Source organism: Triticum urartu, chromosome 3 (assembly GCF_003073215.2).
Source record: "Triticum urartu cultivar G1812 chromosome 3, Tu2.1, whole genome shotgun sequence".
In the NCBI taxonomy this organism is placed as follows: domain Eukaryota; kingdom Viridiplantae; phylum Streptophyta; class Magnoliopsida; order Poales; family Poaceae; genus Triticum; species Triticum urartu.
In genome coordinates, this window is record NC_053024.1 from 447,849,035 (window position 1) to 447,866,332 (window position 17,298).

At 45.1% G+C, this 17,298-nt stretch overlaps 2 protein-coding genes across 2 annotated transcripts; one reads left to right on the forward strand and one right to left on the reverse strand.

Moving 5' to 3' along the window:
* Positions 1–597: 597 nt before the first annotated feature.
* LOC125544284 lies at positions 598–4,479 on the forward strand. Its single transcript, XM_048707905.1, has 7 exons — positions 598–1,106; positions 1,619–1,926; positions 2,015–2,731; positions 3,185–3,313; positions 3,435–3,638; positions 3,792–3,992; positions 4,132–4,479. The coding sequence occupies exons 1-7, from the start codon at positions 839–841 to the stop codon at positions 4,255–4,257; spliced, it is 1,953 nt and encodes a 650-aa protein (XP_048563862.1). The 5' UTR covers positions 598–838; the 3' UTR covers positions 4,258–4,479.
* An 847-nt stretch (positions 4,480–5,326) lies between these two features.
* LOC125544283 (potassium channel AKT1) lies at positions 5,327–12,839 on the reverse strand. Its single transcript, XM_048707904.1, has 11 exons — positions 12,312–12,839; positions 9,191–9,556; positions 8,973–9,030; positions 8,565–8,882; positions 8,213–8,458; positions 8,023–8,121; positions 7,763–7,807; positions 7,484–7,669; positions 6,960–7,154; positions 6,801–6,876; positions 5,327–6,566 (listed from the first exon to the last, which is right to left on the reverse strand). The coding sequence occupies exons 1-11, from the start codon at positions 12,530–12,532 to the stop codon at positions 5,683–5,685; spliced, it is 2,694 nt and encodes an 897-aa protein (XP_048563861.1). The 5' UTR covers positions 12,533–12,839; the 3' UTR covers positions 5,327–5,682.
* Between the last annotated feature and the right edge of the window lie 4,459 nt (positions 12,840–17,298).

Below are 17,298 nucleotides of genomic sequence, written 5' to 3' on the forward strand. Positions count from 1 at the left end.
GATAAGGCTAAAAGATAACTCATTGCACACATACTTTTATTATCACTTTTAAATACATGTAATACTTAAGATAAGATTATCTTATCAACCACTGAACATGTCCTAAGTGCAAAAAGTGTCTACCATTTTCGAGCTGTTAACTTTCGTACGGAACACTATTTTCACATGAAAAAACATGGCTGCTGTCATCGTAGACACTTTATACTAACATATAAACCGAGGAGCAAACAAGTCATGCTTTACACATGAATGTTTACCTAGCGCGGACCGATTTATCTGTGTTCTCACAAGAGTCATGTCTTTTACCAAGAAAAGACAAAGCATCTGAATTTCTTTGCTGCAAAGCAACAGCCTAGAATGGGCAACCCATCTGTCCAACGCAGGACCGTGCTGCTGTCAAGGACAGCACAACACAACACACGAAGGGAAAATGAAGCACGAAATCAGCGCAGGTAAAAAAAACCCAACTTATACCACTTGCTCGGCATATATACTGACAAACAAAAGCAGTCTGCCGTTTGTTAGATCGCAGGCACTAACAAATTGACAAACCCACCAGCGCACTGTGCCATAAATACCCCTCCGCTCCTCTCCCCCGTTTCTCCTCTCCTTCTCTCTCTTCTTCCTCTTCCTCTCCCCTTCACCGGCCTCCTCCTTCCTCCGCTTCCTCCTCACGCCCCACCCCACCCGCTACCTCGAAAGCCCGAACCCTAAACCCACGCAGAAGCGGCGGCGGCGCGGCCTCCGCCTGTCGCATGCCCGCTGCCTCCTAGCAGCCTGGGCCGCCGGCGATCGCCGGAGTCGGGGAGGGCGGCGAGCTCCCGTGCGTCGGAGAGAGATGGGGGCGGGCGGGAAGGGCTGGCCGGAGACGGCGAGCCGCGGGGTGAGGACGGCCTGGTTCATGGTGGTCATGGTGGCGTCGCTGCTCGTCGCGTCGGCGCCCGTCGTGGTGGCCGCCGGCGACGTGGCCGTCACGCTCTGGCTCGAGGCGCGCCTCGGCTGCCCGCGCTGCCGCGGCCTCCGGGACCACCTCCGGGGGTACGCCTTCCGGAGCTCGCTCGTGGACATACCGCTCCTCTCCGTCCTTCGCTCCTTCGCCATCACCTGTAAGCTGCTCGCATTGCCTCCTTAATGCTGTTTTACTGCGCGAAACGGCGCAGGCGCTAGCAATCCTGGGGAATCTGTGTCTGTCTGGGTCGTGGTTGCTTGCTTCCCCATCCCCCGAGCGTTTTTTCTTTCATTTTCTTTGGACAATGAATGGAGTTTCGTTTGTCCTTGGAGCCTATTTTTGGGACTTTGAGCGCTTCGCTTAGGATTCTCCATATTTTTTGCATTTATGTATGAGGATTTGGTCACCCGAAAGCTACATCTGTGCTTGTCTTCTTTCGCTTGGGGGAGACGATCAAACTTTTAATACTAGTGGACTAGTGGAAGTATAAGTGTCGCCTGTTACTCTTCAATTCTGTACTAGTATACCAATTTATTTAGTAGTTATAAACCGCGTCATTTGCTTAAGTCCACAGCTTGAAACTTGAAAGGCATTTGAAAATTTTAGGTACAGTTACAGTCTACACCAGCCATCATCAGATTCCACTAACCTGCTAGTGTACTTGTGCAGGCGTATACCTCGTATGTGATACTTCTGGTCTCTCTCACGGCCCGTACCTTGGAACCACAACCTTCTGCTCCTTGGCTTCGCTGCTCATCTTGCTCATGAAGGCCTGCGTTTACAGTCCAGCTCAGGACATTGGGCCTGAGCTCTCGCCGTCATTGGCGGACCACAGGCTAAATATGAAGAAGCTATGGGGAATGCCTGCGCTTTTCCTGTCATCCTTGATCTTTGCTCTCGGCCATTTTGTTGTCGCTTACAGAACGAGCTGCAGGGCTCGACGAAAGCTGCTCATCCATCGCATTGACCCTGAATCGGTATGGCCTGTTCGCTTGAATCTCACTGCACATGACGGATTGCTGTTTCTGTTTGGTATTTATATGGCCTTTTCTGCTCCCTTTTCAGATTCTGGCTTACAAGAATGCCTTTCCTGGATGCTACAAGGTTCCTCGGTCGCCCACTCCGCACAGTGCGAAACTTTATTCAAGGAGCGAGAGCGAGACAAAGAGAAAAACTCTTGTGCACGATGACAGGGATATTCCAATCAGTTTTCTTGCTGATAGTGATAGCATGTTCACTGCTTGCCAGGGGATCACTGTACACTACAAAATGTCTGATCCATCAAGTTGCATACCTCCAGCTCCTGAATTGTTTCCAGAAACTAATCATGATGCTGTTTCGTCAAGCATTTCTCCTAGAAGACAGAGGCATGAGAGCCCACCAACAGCTTCCTCGAGTACCCGTCGTCTTTTGCATAGGAGCTTTAGTCATCAGTACCACCAAACATCGTTATATGCACCATTGTTGGTAGAACCGCTGACCTCTCCAACGGTGTCAGATGGCATCCCCTTTCTCAGTCTCGACGACGACAGCTTACAGGTGTGTTCGAGACCTATGGGCTTTGATCTCGAGGCTGGAGAGCACGGGAAATTTGCTGTTGTTTTGGTCCATGGGTTTGGAGGGGGAGTATTTGCATGGAGACATGTTAGTAATTTGCTTGCTCGACAAGTGGGTTGCACTGTGCTGGCCTTTGATCGCCCTGGATGGGGATTAACATCTCGACCTCGCAGAAAGGACTGGGAAGACAAGAATTTGCCAAACCCGTACGAGCTTGAGTCACAGGTGATCCATCTTACCATCTATTCATAGATTAGGTCATAATCTGTTCTTAGGGTTGCATTATGTCACCTAAACTCCTAATTAAAGTCTAGCAAGTACCAACACCAACAGCATTTACCCCAAAGTTGCAGAGCAAATTTATTAATTTATTTTCACTCAAGTGAAATATTTTTTTAAATACCTCCCCCCACAAAAAATTATGGCTAACTAGGTGAAATGTTGTCTTTTCCAAAATATTCTTTGTGATAGTTAATTTTATAGTAAGTGCTATTGCCTGAATGCTTTTAGTTTCCACCCTCAGAGAGACATTTTATCTTGAGAATATTCTGTGTCATTGAGAGTTTGTCTTGTCACTGCAACTTTAAATAAATTCACTTTGAACTACGTAACCTTTCCTCTGTATTTCAAACAGCGTGATCATGTTTTAAAAACACCATTTTGTATGCCCTTGTGCAGGTTGATCTTCTGATTTCATTTTGCTTAGACATGGGCTTGGGCTCGGTCATTTTAGTTGGTCATGATGATGGCGGCTTGCTGGCACTGAGGACCGCAGAAAAGTTACGTGCTTCTGGAGATTCTAGGAAGGTACAGTATTGTGACTTTTCTTCGTCCATTGTAAATCAGCAACTTATCATAATTTTTGGATGGAAGTTTGTCGTCGTTGTAATGATCATATTAAATTAAATATTCCCCTGTGTGTTCCCAGGTTGAAGTGAAGGGAGTTGTTCTTATAGGCGTAAGCTTATCAAGAGAAGTGATTCCTGCATTTGCTCGTATACTCCTGCATACTCCTCTGAGGAAAAAGCACATGGTGCGCCCACTTCTACGTACTGAAATCACTCAGGTGATCAATCGACGAGCATGGTTTGATGCTACCAAGTTGACAACAGATGTTCTTAATCTTTACAAGGTAAACACTTGCATTAGTTTACATTTACCTTTTAATCTACCATGAAAGTCAAACCCTTGTATATAGAAGAATTACGATTTCAAACACAAATGTTTTTTTAATTCTGCCCACATTTAACTATTAATGACTGGCCTAATGAGCTTCTGCATTCAGGCTCCACTATATGTCGAGGGCTGGGACGAAGCACTCCATGAAGTAGGCCGTCTTTCATTTTCCACCGTCCTATCATCAAAAAGAGCAACGGAACTACTAAGATCGATGGAAGACCTCCCTGTTTTGGTGGTAGCAGGCTCTGAGGATGCTCTTGTTTCTCTGAAGTCAGCACAAACTATGGCTTCAGAACTTGTAAATTCTGTAAGTTGTCTACCACTTGTCCACTTCATCTTGTGCAGTCAGAGTGGCCTATATTTCTTCCACAATATATGACATAAATTCTGGCTTGATTTGCTGCATATCTAAATAAATCTGTGTTTTGCTTCTTGTTGTTGTGCAGAGGCTAGTAACTATATCAGGATGTGGTCATCTGCCACACGAAGAATGTGCCAATGCATTGCTCTCAGCTCTTTCTCCGTTCATCTCAAAATTGGTATCATCAGATGATTCATTGCAAAGATTGTAGCATACACCTGTCCATCTTCCCTTTTGAATTTTGCTCTCTTCTGTGCCCTCTACATTGAGTAGATGACCTCTAGCTGTTGCGAGTTGGTGTGAGCCCATGTTAGTTGCAAAGTAGTGGAGCCTGACCCAAAATCTCAAGGGTCCTAGAGCTCCCCTAATTTATTTTTTGGTCATATGTATTTCTGTTCCTGATCTGTTCAATTGAGCAAGTTGAATCTGTACAGCCCATGCCTGCAGTGTTCCAGTTCACGTCTACCCCAGCTCCAGCTGCTTCATTATCATTGACTAACTCCAGCGGAGCAAAATTTAATTAACAGATAGCTGAACAACAATGTGTTAGTTTTTGCTTCGCTCAAGTTCGAACTCAATTGTGTTTAGAAGCCTTCTCAATTGTGTAACATTTTGAGAATTTTACGTAACTTACGCGCGTAGTTTCTGCCTAGTATTCACAATGTAGGTTTCCATTGAATATTTGTCCCAATGATGGTTGCAAAGGGGGTACACATGTCAGCGACATGCTGAGGAGATACTATGACCCTGCATTTGAACAGATTCTGGATGGTTTTATTGGCTGTGTCACCTCCGTGGCTTCACATGCCAACATTACTTGCCTGAGCTGTGAACTGGTGGTTGGTGAGGCGTGTAAATAAAGATGTCCCAGGATCAGCCAGCCTCACGTGGCTTGTGTTGCAACAGAAATTACTCTCTGAGCCTTTACACCATATATTTAGTGCAATTTAATTTGCACACCGCTGCCTTAGAACAAAAATAAAATAAACATCAACAATTCTCATACAGCTCCTTCTGGCGTGCTATTTGCTGGCAGTCCTTCCCTATCCCAGATACATGAAAGTTCAGAGGCTATCTATCCGAAATTATGAATATGTATATAGGAGTACAAGTTTCAGACTTATCAGACGGCAGACGCCAGAGAGTAATAAACCAGCAATACAGTCTCTGTTGTATAGGAAGCACTGAAACCTAGCAGGTTGCTGGCATCATTCCTCAAGTGTCACACAGATTCAAGCGGTCAGCACTAGCAAAGATACGGAATATGAGAGAGATAATAATGACCATAATAAAATGAAGCTAGATAACCTTAATGATTTCTTTGGATAACCTGTGAAAATTCTGCATGCCTAGCAGACAAGAATTTCTATACAATGAAAATTCTGCATGCCCAGCAGACAAGAATTTCTATACAAGGTATACCCTATACCACTTCAAAAAGATTATTAATTTCACCTGCTGGGCATAACCCTATTTCACCATCTTTATCACGGTGGAGACGTGGTGGAGACGAGTCGTGGAGTAGCCATTGGTGATTTCCAGTTATTTTTTCACCATTGGCTTTTTTGTTACAAGCGTGGTTCAACATTCCCCGTTTTACCCAAATTACAGTAAACCGGAAAACGTAATTCTCTGCCTAATTTTTACCTCTTATTTGCGTATCATCTGGTACCCAGTCATCACTGGCGAGAACAAGGTGATCACCATCTCTGATGAGCTCAACCTCGTCAACTTCTGCGCCCTCAATTGTCAGGACCTTAGTGGGCATCATGTCAAACTTCTTCGCACCTAGTTGAAGAAGCTCCTTTATCGACCCCGGCAAGATCACAAGCTTCCCAGCAGTGTTCCCCATCTCGGGGCAGCTGATTGTCACCCTGATGAGTGGGTTGTGATGGGCCTGAGGATAAGTCGGACCGCCTGTTGCCGCAAGACCTCTTGAGAGCAGATGGTCAGTCTCCCGGCGCGGATGAGCCGAAGAGATGACACCAAAAAGAGAGTTGTGGAAGCTGACTTTCCTTCTTTGCGGAAGAACCTTGCTGGGTTGCTGCTCAACATCTTCACGGATCACTTTTTGCATCGAGGGATCACTGCTGAACCTGCCTAGCAACATAGGTGTCACCCTACCATTTGATGTGTACTTCCTTGGTGCTATCACTGATCTAAACAGGTTTTGTATTTCTTCATGGCCTTGTTGCTCAGCTAGAGCCCTTGGGGTCCAGCCGTTGCTGTCCTGCTTGTCGATGTCCGCTCCGTGTCTCAGTAACAACTCAACCATCTCAACGTTCCCGTCACAGACAGCACGGTGCAGCGGAATGTTTCCGTCTTTGGATGGCCTGTTTACATCGATGACATGCTTGAGTATCTGCTTGAGCAGTTCTATATTGTTTTGCTCGACTGCGGTGCAAGCATATAAGCTCGTATCCCCAGATGATAGTTCTGCACCGCCCTTGACTAACAGCTGCACAACCGTATCATGCTTCGCATACACAGCCTCCCATAGCGGAACCTTTCCTTCCGAATCTGGATATTGGAATAATTAAAGGTATAGTTAGCTAAGGGTATGATCGAACCTTAAAAACTCTTCGGGACTGGTATCCAGAATTAATAAGGCACTCTTGTACTAGCGAAGAATAATTTTTTCCTTAAGTGATAAATGCTAATAAATTTCAGAGGAATTATGCAGATGATAGTTTTGCTTCATTATGATGATATATTTATATATATACAACAAGGGACTATCATGATTAGGCATACCCCTGGCATTTGGATCAGCTCCATATTCTAATAGAAGCTTGACACATTGCTCATTTCCTTTGGAAGCAGCTATGTGCTGTTGATCATAAAAATGAACCCTGTCACTTTCCTGCTTAACAAAAATCTTACAGAATAAAGAATACAGACGAGCATACTAACCAGTGCCGTACGCCCATCTTGATCTGACTCATTTGGATCCAAATTACGCTTAAGTAGTTGATGCAACAAATGGTCGTCTCCTCTAGTCACTGCAAAGCAGAGTGTAATTGGCAAATCCAGACGGCCTCGAGCTAGCATGCTCTCGATCTCCTTCAGAACACCCACCATTACGCCGTCTGTCTGCTCTTTTAGTAACTGCACCAAAAAGGGGATCTTAATAAGTCCTAGAACAATCCTTGATGGTATTACAGTTGTTCATAAGCAAACAACATTTGTAAAGCATTGTTATCGTTGTTGGTTATGGCTGGGAGCACCAGAGGAAATTAACCCGAGATAGACCCCATAATGCAACTTAAGGATCTTAGGTGAGCTAGCGATAATTTGGGGACTGAAGTTTCAATTTCACATATTGTTGATGCAGGTTCTAGTAGCGCTGCTCACGATCAGAAACATCTAACAGAGTCCATAATGTGCAATTTTGATAAGAGAGAAGATGAGTGTGAAGAGTAATATGGACAGTAAACCTGAATAAGGTTGTTCATTATGATAGTTCCATCTCCAACATTGGATTGAACAATGCTGAGAAAGGCCGTACGATTCATCCGTAGAAGCTGACATAAGGATCTTGTCCGGACTGTGAATAGTTGAGGCCTATAGCAAAGAACCCCAATTTCTCCAATAACCTCTCCTGACTTGGCCACTCCAACCACCTGGAGATTACCAAATACCAGCATATCATTTTAAGGGCCATTTGAGGCGTAAATTTACTTCAAGTTAAGCACCAAAGCAACAAAGGACTTTACCTGTTCTGCACCATGCTCCGCACCATTTGGAACCTCTACTAATTCCTGAAAAAGCGACATGTTTATTGATTGTTAAAATGACATATACACTTTTTTTTGGGTGTAATAAAACTACTATCAGTATAACTACCTTTTTTTATCTGTACTCTTCTCATACATAACTATATCGACTACTCCCTCCGATCCATAATAAGTGTCGTGGTTTTAGTTCACTTATTATGCATCGGAGGGAGTAGGAAATAGAAAGGATATATCCTTACCACACTACCAGAAACTAAAATGTAGAAGTCAGTGGGTGCTTCATTCTGCAAAATGACGTCCTCCCTAGGTGGAAAATATTCGGCTTTCATCTCCGAAACCTTCAAAAGGAACCATGCAAAATGACAACATAAGCAAAAGTTCAGGGAGTAACTACGTAAAGGAAAGAGTAAAGAATTACCATGGCCTCACCAGTTGAAAAATCAGATCATTAGATACTCCTTGAAACAAGTAAATGTTTTGAACCAGATTGAGAAACAGATATTGTGAAATGCTAGATCTAATAGCCTTAGGCAGCGCATCAAGTGTCTCTTGTTGTTGAAGACCTTCAGAATCTGTCCTGAACTTTAAGCTAAGATGTGATATCATCTGATCTTGCAACCGAGGTGGTAGCTGATTCCTAAGTGCAAAGCTGGTTGCTGCTTGAATTGTATCCCGCTTTAGTCGAAAAGAGAAAAAGAAAAAAGATCTCAGAGTCGAGTATTAAAATAATTATCCAACGTATATATCAACCAAAGGTTAGTCAAAGTCAAACGAAACTCACATATTTTCGAGTACGGCTGGGGCCATGGACAACCAAGTTGGTCATGTTGCCAATCAAATAAGCAGTCAGTCCAAGGTTAAAGAACATGTAGAAAATGTTGAAAATCATCTCCCTTATATTCTCCGCATGATAATCCCCATAACCCACAGTGGTAAGTGTGGTGATTGACCAATATACTGATGTTACGTAGCGAATCCACAAGCCCTTGGAATGAAAATCTGGCATGGTATTGCCAATCCATGTTTCCTTTGGGTCTGGGTACCTATCAGCAAGGAGATAGTAGAAGCATGCTGCACAGTGCACGGCAAAAAGTGTGACCTACAAGATAAAATGTAAGGAAATATGATATCATCATTCATCCAGAATATTGAAGTTACAGGAGAATACTCAAATGTTGAAACCACTTACACAAATGAGCTTTGCACATCGAACCCAGAAGTAATTGAAGTGTCTATCCTTCTCCAATCTAGTAAATGAAGAAACAGAGGTTAAACATGGTACAAAAGCATGCAATAGGTCAATCAACAAGTTTTAACAGTACACGTTCAGACTTAGATACTAGTTCAGGACCTCAGAACAGCAAACAAAACATAATTTTGTAAATTCATTCATTACCGCAAACGTACCTAGCAAAGAGAGAGCTGACTCTCCGGAGACGCCATAGACGAAGCATGTTGAAGAATCCATATGATCTGAGCTTTGAAGGTAGCATCCTGCGAGCAATTTCTGATGGGATGGTGGAGGCAACGTCAAGAACCAACCAGCTGGTAGCATAACGCCAAGCAATCCTCTTTGGATCATCTTCCAGCAAATAGGTCAGTCTGTCCAAGTAAGCTACAAAGAAGGTCAGGATGATGTCAACTGCGAAGATTGCATTCACGGCATTATCCGTCGCAGCTAGGCCTCCCGTAGGAATCCGAATGAAGCCAAATTCGAATGGGGAGACCCACGCAGAGTAGACCACAAGAACTATGAGGAAAGTCTCCCACAATCTGCATAATGTTAATACAAGATATCAGAATTTGTTCTTGCAACTACTGTAAAAATGTCTTATTTCTCTACAATAGAGACCAAATGAGCCCACTTAGAAGTTTAAATATATTTATTATTTATGTCGAGTTTGTTTAGCATTATTGCATACTACTTGGCTTTCACACGGCAGCTCAAAAGTTGGCACATATGGTACCAAGCACCTGGGTTCGAATCCACCTTTGCTCTTATCGAAAACTCGGGGTGAGAGTCTAGATGTACCACACTAAAGTACCCACTAATAATTATAAAAAAAGAGACACCTGAGAGAAAAGAAAGACTGATGATTCATGTAAAGACAAATATCACATGGAACGTCTTGTATATATGCCTTTTTTCTATAATGCGTTGGCAGTGCCTACCCTTTTTCACCACGAAAAATCACATGGAAAACACCCTTTCACGAAACATCATGAAACCATGTGAAGAGGTTTTATTGAACTCCAGAAGAAATATTAAATGTACGGGACGTGATATTGAATTAAGTACCAAATTTAGAGCTCAAACTTAATGAAGCTGGGAAGATATTATCATACTGATAAACATCCAAATGAATAGCGATGACCGGTAAACAGCAATTTGAAATTTGCATACTATATCTTCACATTAGAATTTTACATGGACCCAGAATATCACATACAAATGTAAATATTGTTTTGAGAATTTTACATTTGTACGTGCAGTTTCCACCCTGCACGGGCATGTAACGGGACACGTTTTTGTGCATATTAGCAAAATAAAATTAAGAACATTTAACCTTCACAAAAACAAGAGCAATTTGTGGGCGTTTCCTGCGCTTTCCTTTGCTCTGTTTTGTTTTCGGTTGCTTTGTTTTCCTTTCTATTTTTGGCTGCTTGGCCTTGTGCATGCTTCACACCTTCTTGTTGTCTCTTCTAATACAAAACGAGACGTGTTTTGGTGAGAGAATTTCTAGCGTTTACCCCTAGTTATTGCAGTCTCACAGAGTATCAAATAGTTGTTTGATTGTCTTTTTTTTGCTCCTTTTACCTCGCAGTCATGCCTTATTCATGGTTAAACCCCATTGTGAAATTTTTGGCCAACCTGACATCTGAACCCACATGTAAGACCAATGTGGCAACTGACACGGACTTCACATCCCAAAATATTGGGAAACACTTGTAGGAAGTCTCTAAAATCTAGGGAAATAAATCACATTTCACTAATTTTAACTCCAATTTTGGTTGCAGCCATTCTGTTTTTTTAAGTATATTTATAATCTAAATTTAAGGTATTTTTTCCATTTGTTTGGAATTTGAAAGTGAGTTTATACTCGGAACAAGTACCACATAATATGAAGTTAAGATGAGTGATATACTATTTTTCAAATTTTTGGAGAACTTCTATAATTAATTTTTAATACTTGGTGACATGGCATCCATGTAGCCTTCGAGTGAGGGCTGCCTATGATGACATGTGGGGTCGTCCTATCAGGCCGAGGATAACTTGTTAAATGGGATACATCTGTATCTGTACCAATATATAAAGTATCACTAGGGTGGAATCTAAATAATCTTGACCATTCACTTCAGTCTGATCGTACAGTCCACAAATTAAGTTGGACCAATGGAAATTACTCCATACCTTATAACTTATTTGTTAAATTTGTGGCTAATTATAATCATAATTCATAACTGCAATTTTTTTTCATATTGGTCAAGACGTGCCTTGCATGTACACAATCACTAGTCCTGGATTAAGCACAGGTTCATGTCGAAAAGGGGAAATCTTGTCAAATTGGGTAACAGTTAACGCTGTGTGAGAATTAGGGAGTTAAAAATTCAGACACGCAAGAAATAAATATAGCCATAATAACAATTCAAGCCTGCAAAACTTAGTAAATGATGCAAAGGGCAGTAAACCACTGACCGTAACAAAAGCCGTAAATAAGTAATTAATAATGAAGAAAAGTTTTCGATGTGAATTCCGTGAATGAATCCTTTATTTGGGGAAGGAAGCACTGAAAAAAGAAGGGCAAAACGAGAGCGGGAGAAATGTTGGCATCAAAATCACGATTTCCTTGTCTGTGTTAGAAAAAGCAAGGACTAAAGCAGTCGTAAAGAGACCAGAGCCGTCCAAAGTAGGAAACAAAAAATAAATCAGAGAGCCAGAGAGGACGACTACTCTGTCTATAAACGCACAAACAAATCAATTATTCAGTTGAAGTCAAATCTAGAGAACATAAAGAAATCGAAGCGTTGGTATTCTTATTTTTAAATCCAACGAAGCTTTGAATCCTGTGTTCCACAAAATAACAACAGATAAGAGGCTCTGAAGATGTGATCCAAGAAGAAGAAGAACTTAGAGCATAGCAAATTATAACTTGACTCAGGCAAAGTACTAAAAAGGGAAGAGCACACATAATTAAACTGAGAAATTCACAGCCTGCGTGATAATATGATGTTAAAGCTAGCAACAAATATAGTAGTAAGAAAAAAAAAGGACAAAAATTGCGAAGCCTCTACTTGACAGTAGCAGCTACCATTCATCAATCAATCCGTTAAAGTATAGCTGACATAGCTAAGTAGCTAAGGATGAAGGAGCCGAAGCGGAAACGACCAATGCGCAAGAGGACAAATTTTGAAACCAAGCGCTGCGGAGAGATAGAGAGATGGCGTGGCGACAGAAAGAGGAGCCGAGTAACACTGACGAGGAAGGGAAATTGTGGAGAGCAACGAGGAGGCGGCGTGTCGTTGTTACCTGTATCGGCGGTCGTAGGGCGAGATGATGAAGCGGCGGAGCTTGACGCGGCGGTTGCTCCGCGCGCCGAGGGACGGCAGGATGCCGCTGGAGAGGCTGTAGTGGCTGCCGTCCCGCGACATCTCCCTCTCGAGCGCGTGCGCGTCCCCGACGACGCCGCTGCCGCCCTCGCCCCACGGCCCGCACGCCCGCATCCTGGCGGCCCCGGACCTCGACGACATTGCGGCGCCTAGCTCGCTCACTCACCGGACCCCGCCGCCGGGCCGGGCGGGTTTAACGGACGGAGGGCCACGGAATCTTGCGGCGCGGCGCGTAGTTGTTAAAAAAGTCTGGGTCGGACTCGGATTCTTTCCCTACTTGCGTTGCTGGGTTGGGTTTGTTTTCTTGGGAAGCGCAGCGCGGGAGACGGTTGGGAGTGTCGTGCCGCGGGCGGCGACGGCCCTGGCTCTGGCTGTGGCTGGGCAGAGGCGAGCAGAGGGATGGAGGGAGACGACTCCAGGTCCGGGGACAGTTGGACTTGCGATCACGCGCGCCCCGAAGGTGGGTTTTATGGAGAACGCGCCTCCGCGGGTCGGATCCTGGGCTGCGGCCTGCGGGTCCGGCAGGGACAGTTTCTTTTTTCTTAAAAAAAGCACAGTGCGGCTAGGTCTCAGTTGACTGAAATTTAATCAAGTCATAATTAAATGACATAACGTGCTAGAAAGAAAAAGAAAAACTAATTTTTTTTGCACGGATGTTAATGTAAAATCTCACGAATATAGTATCAACTGAGACTTAACGAAGTCCTATTTGACTGAGACTTAACAAACAAAAAAAATAAATGCCATAAAGATCAAAGTACAGGTCATGTAAACATCGACATGACAAAATTAAAAAGACAACATAACGTTTCTGAACTTGGCACCAACTCCCGTCGCCTGCCTCCGGCAGCACAACAACAGTCACACCGAAGGAAAAAAAAACAGATCACCTCCTCACCCGAGTTCGATGCGGGTCCATTGATGATATGCAGCTTTGCGGACCTCTAAAGTGGCTTATCAAAAGTGATGCCATTACCGCTAAACGAAACAGACCAGGACAACACCCCCGACACGCCATTGAACTCCAGATCTGGCACCCCACGACGATTAGGACGCTGAAGGCGGAAACCGTACTTGCCATCCATCAACCACGAACCTAGCACACGTTCCATCTTTCAGATGTAGTAGACGCAGACCACAATCTACATCCGGTCCAGGACTACCTCACAAGCTCTACGCCGACATTGGAGCAGATGCCGTCGCAACGACGAAGTCCGATGACTTCACCACAAGGATGCCGCCGCCGCCGCCACGGTATCCCTGCTTAAACAGACTAGTTTAATCCATCACCGTACATAGAGACGATCGCCACATCAGAGAAGAATCCGGAACTTCTTTATTTAACATCACCATCACTGCCGCCGAAGCCCAGACGTCAAACGATCCAAAAAACTAAACTAGTAGGGGCCTAGAACCTAATGCTAAAACGTTCGCACACATGAGATTTGGCGACCCCCTTCATCACCAACGACCAAGCGGTCACCGGCGAAAGGGAGCCATTGGAAGACGGCGCCGGAAGGCCTGGCTCTCTTGGCAGCGGCTAGGGTTTCTGATCGCTAGCCAAAGAGCGACTCCAAAGCCCGGCGGGGGACATGTTTGCTTGTTGCCTCCTTCTCTGCCTTTTGTCAACGCGCCGTTTACGTGGTACACCGGCGTGTCTTCGCCCCTAACTCGGCTAAAAGGTAAAAGGAGTCGCACACGTGCGGGCTGGCTCCAAGGTCCAACGCTACGCCCAGTGTTTTCACCCCAGCCCCTTTTTAGCATGCTGTCCGTGTTCTCCCTTTTCCGATCAAACACGAGCATTCGTGTTGGACACTGGATCCGAATAAAGCCTTTTGTTGAAAAGGAGGCGTTTTCGTTCCTGCGTCTCCTTTGAGTTGTTATCATATTCAACTTATTACTAGTATAGGCACCTCTTTTCCTCACGTCCTCCTCTTTCCCGGTACTACTTCTCTTTGCTCTTTCTATATTGTGTGTATATATATGGTCCGCTCCATTGATTCCTTCGGAATGCATTTAGACTGACCGTACCCCCGCTTGTAATTTGGATATGAAAATTATTGCTCAGCCTCGTTAGAGCATCTCCAATTGGTGCCCTAACAGGGCATAACCGCTTTTTACATCACAGGGGCAAAACGGTGCTCCAATAGATGCCCTGTTTGTAAATTTTTTACTCCAAATTTAGGGCAGCTGCTACAAGACGAATCGCTTCGTACGCGAGCCACCAACCGTCGTGCTGAAACATCCTGCGCCGCGCCCACACCTCTACCCGACCACTGCCGACGATGATTTCGGCTGCGAAGACCATGGCTGCACCCTCCCCCAACTCCGTCGGCACGGCGATAGCTGGACTAGTGGATGTCGGAGCTCCGCGGACAGCCGCACCATTGTCACTACTTCGGTCGCCGTCGCTGGCATGTGGCGTCACCAATTTTTCGGTCAACACTTGTTCGACAGACGTCAGCGTGGCCATCTTCATTAACCTTGTTGTCGCTATGACCATGAATGAGTAGTTTTCTTTAGACTATGGGTCCATAGCAGGAGTTAGATGCCATCCTCTCTTCATTGTGCTTCAATACAAAGTTCCCGTGAGCTGCCTCAGCGTGGCTACCGTCTACGCTCCTATGAGCAGCCGCTCGGTTTCGCCCTCCTCGCGCACAAGGTGTTCGATGAAATTTGTACTAGGGTTTTTCTTTATTTATTTTTCTTTTTTTGATGTGCACGAAGACGTAATTTGATGGAGATTTATTATCATAGAAGAGCTCATGTGACTCCAGTCTTTCAAATGTTTCCTCGTCGGATGAGGAATAGGACTTGTCCGAGGAGAAGGTGATACGTGTCAAACATATTGATATTTTTTGATTCTTTCATGCTAATATCATACTACTTTTATAGCAATTTATATTATTTTTCTTGACTAACCTATTAATTTAGTGTCTCGAGCTAGTTGTTGTTTTTCGCATGTTTTTTTTGAGAAAATCATTATTTTGAGACCTTCAAACGTCGCGAAGATTTTTGATGATTTTTCTGAGGATAACGAATCCAGAACCCGTGCCAACCTATCGCGCGGACACCTCAGGCAGCGCCTTACCTCCCACACCCCCAAGGCTCTATAAATTCCAAATATTCCGAAATCCTCTGTACATTTTCCCCTTTTTTGCCGCCGCCGCAAGTTTCTGTTCAGACATACTGTCGGAGGGGGAATCTATCTCCCGAGCCATCTTCATTAACCTTGCCGCCATTATGACCATGACTGAGTAGTTTTCTTTGGAGGGTCCATAGCAGTAGCTAGATGACATCCTCTCTCCCTTGTGCTTCGATACAAAGTTCCTGTGAGCAGCCTCACATGATCGGGATCAATTTGATGTAATCGGTGTTGTGTTTGTCCAGATCACATCCCTCGCTGGCCGATCTTCTCTCTTCTCACCTGACCACAGGAGAAGCAGGTATTGTTGTACAGAAAAGAGAAATCTCCAGTTTGCTCTAGGCGAGCCATGCGGCTCGCCTCTAGGCGACGGCTCACGCTGGCGCCATGCTGGTCACCGACGCCGTCGGTGGATTCCGCATCTCGGTTCTCTTGCCTAGGTTCTGCCGATGCGGAGGAGGTGGCGCATGCGGTTGAAGACTCCTCCCTCGACGCCTCCACTCTGCAGTCTTCGGCTGTTCGCAGGAGGAAGACAGACGAGTAATTGGCCGTTGAGTTCTGGGCGGACATTGGCTACCCTACACCGGTGTCTATGGTGTGGGAGAGACCGTCGTCTCGACGGACAGGTGAGGTTTTTCGTGTTTGCAGGTCAGACAAGAACGGAGAACCGTCGCTGGACTCGGCGGAGATCGTGGTGGCCTCTACGTCAGATGCTATCGTGGATGTGTCGGGATCGAAGGAGTCACTGATGATACTTGCCGCGGCCGCCCACGACGTCTCCGGGGTGCCTGTCCGGTCAAGAGCTCTAATCAAGCCTTGAATTGGCCCGATCCCTCCACCTCAGGTATCGCCGCCAAGAACCCTCGGCGATCTCTTGCCGCATGTGTGTCTCAGTGATGGGGAGGCCTCGCTGGAATTCTGTTCGCCAACGCTTTCTTTGGGTCAGGCAGGGCGGAGCGCCATGACGGTCACAGTTCGAAATCTCGATCCGTCATCTACGGCCGTTCCAGGTCAGACATGTGATCAGACGAATCCTGGACATCGGCTCCGGATGGTCAATCTCAGACGTTGGATTGGACACTTGTGGAACCGGGTAGAGCAGGCAGCGAACCCTAAGTTCAATCGTTCCTTCGCGGCCGTCGTCATCTCCCCAGCAATGACGCGCGGCGACCCATCTGCGCCGTCGGGCACCTCCACCGGCCACCAGCAAAATCTGACTTCAAGCTCCTCTCAGCAAAATGCTTCTCCGTCGGGAGGCGCTCCTGGCTTCGCTCCGGGGGTTTACCAGCCGGTGTAGGTTGCGCAACCCTATGCGCTACCGGGAACTTTCACGCCGGTGCAAAAACAGCCGGTGCAGCAGTCCACGACGTATCAGGCGCCGTTCCAGCAGCAGTTTTTTGGTACCTCGGGTCAGTTCGTGCCGCAACCGTTGTATCTGAAGGAAATATGCCCTAGAGGCAATAATAAAGTTATTGTTTATTTCCTTATATCATGATAAATGTTTATTATTCATGCTAGAATTGTATTAACCGGAAACATAATACATGTGTGAATACATAGACAAACATAGTGTCACTACTATGCCTCTACTTGACTAGCTCGTTGATCAAAGATGGTTGAATTTCCTAGCCATATACATGAGTTGTCATTTGATTAACGGGATCACATCATTAGGAGAATGATGTGATTGACTTGACCCATTCCGTTAGCTTAGCACTTGATCATTTAGTATGTTGCTATTGCTTTCTTCATGACTTATACA

Bases quoted from the DNA above. Each gene is read 5' to 3' on its own strand.
- LOC125544284 (XM_048707905.1), top strand. From the start codon at position 839: ATGGGGGCGGGCGGGAAGGGCTGGCCGGAGACGGCGAGCCGCGGGGTG. The intron at 3,314-3,434 runs GTACAGTATTGT...GTGTGTTCCCAG, and splicing joins CTTCTGGAGATTCTAGGAAG to GTTGAAGTGAAGGGAGTTGT. The intron at 3,639-3,791 runs GTAAACACTTGC...TTCTGCATTCAG, and splicing joins ATGTTCTTAATCTTTACAAG to GCTCCACTATATGTCGAGGG.
- LOC125544283 (XM_048707904.1), bottom strand. From the start codon at position 12,532: ATGTCGTCGAGGTCCGGGGCCGCCAGGATGCGGGCGTGCGGGCCGTGG. The intron at 8,883-8,972 runs GTAAGTGGTTTC...TTTATCTTGTAG, and splicing joins GATGTGCAAAGCTCATTTGT to GTCACACTTTTTGCCGTGCA. The intron at 7,670-7,762 runs GTAAAGTCCTTT...GGTAATCTCCAG, and splicing joins CGGAGCATGGTGCAGAACAG to GTGGTTGGAGTGGCCAAGTC.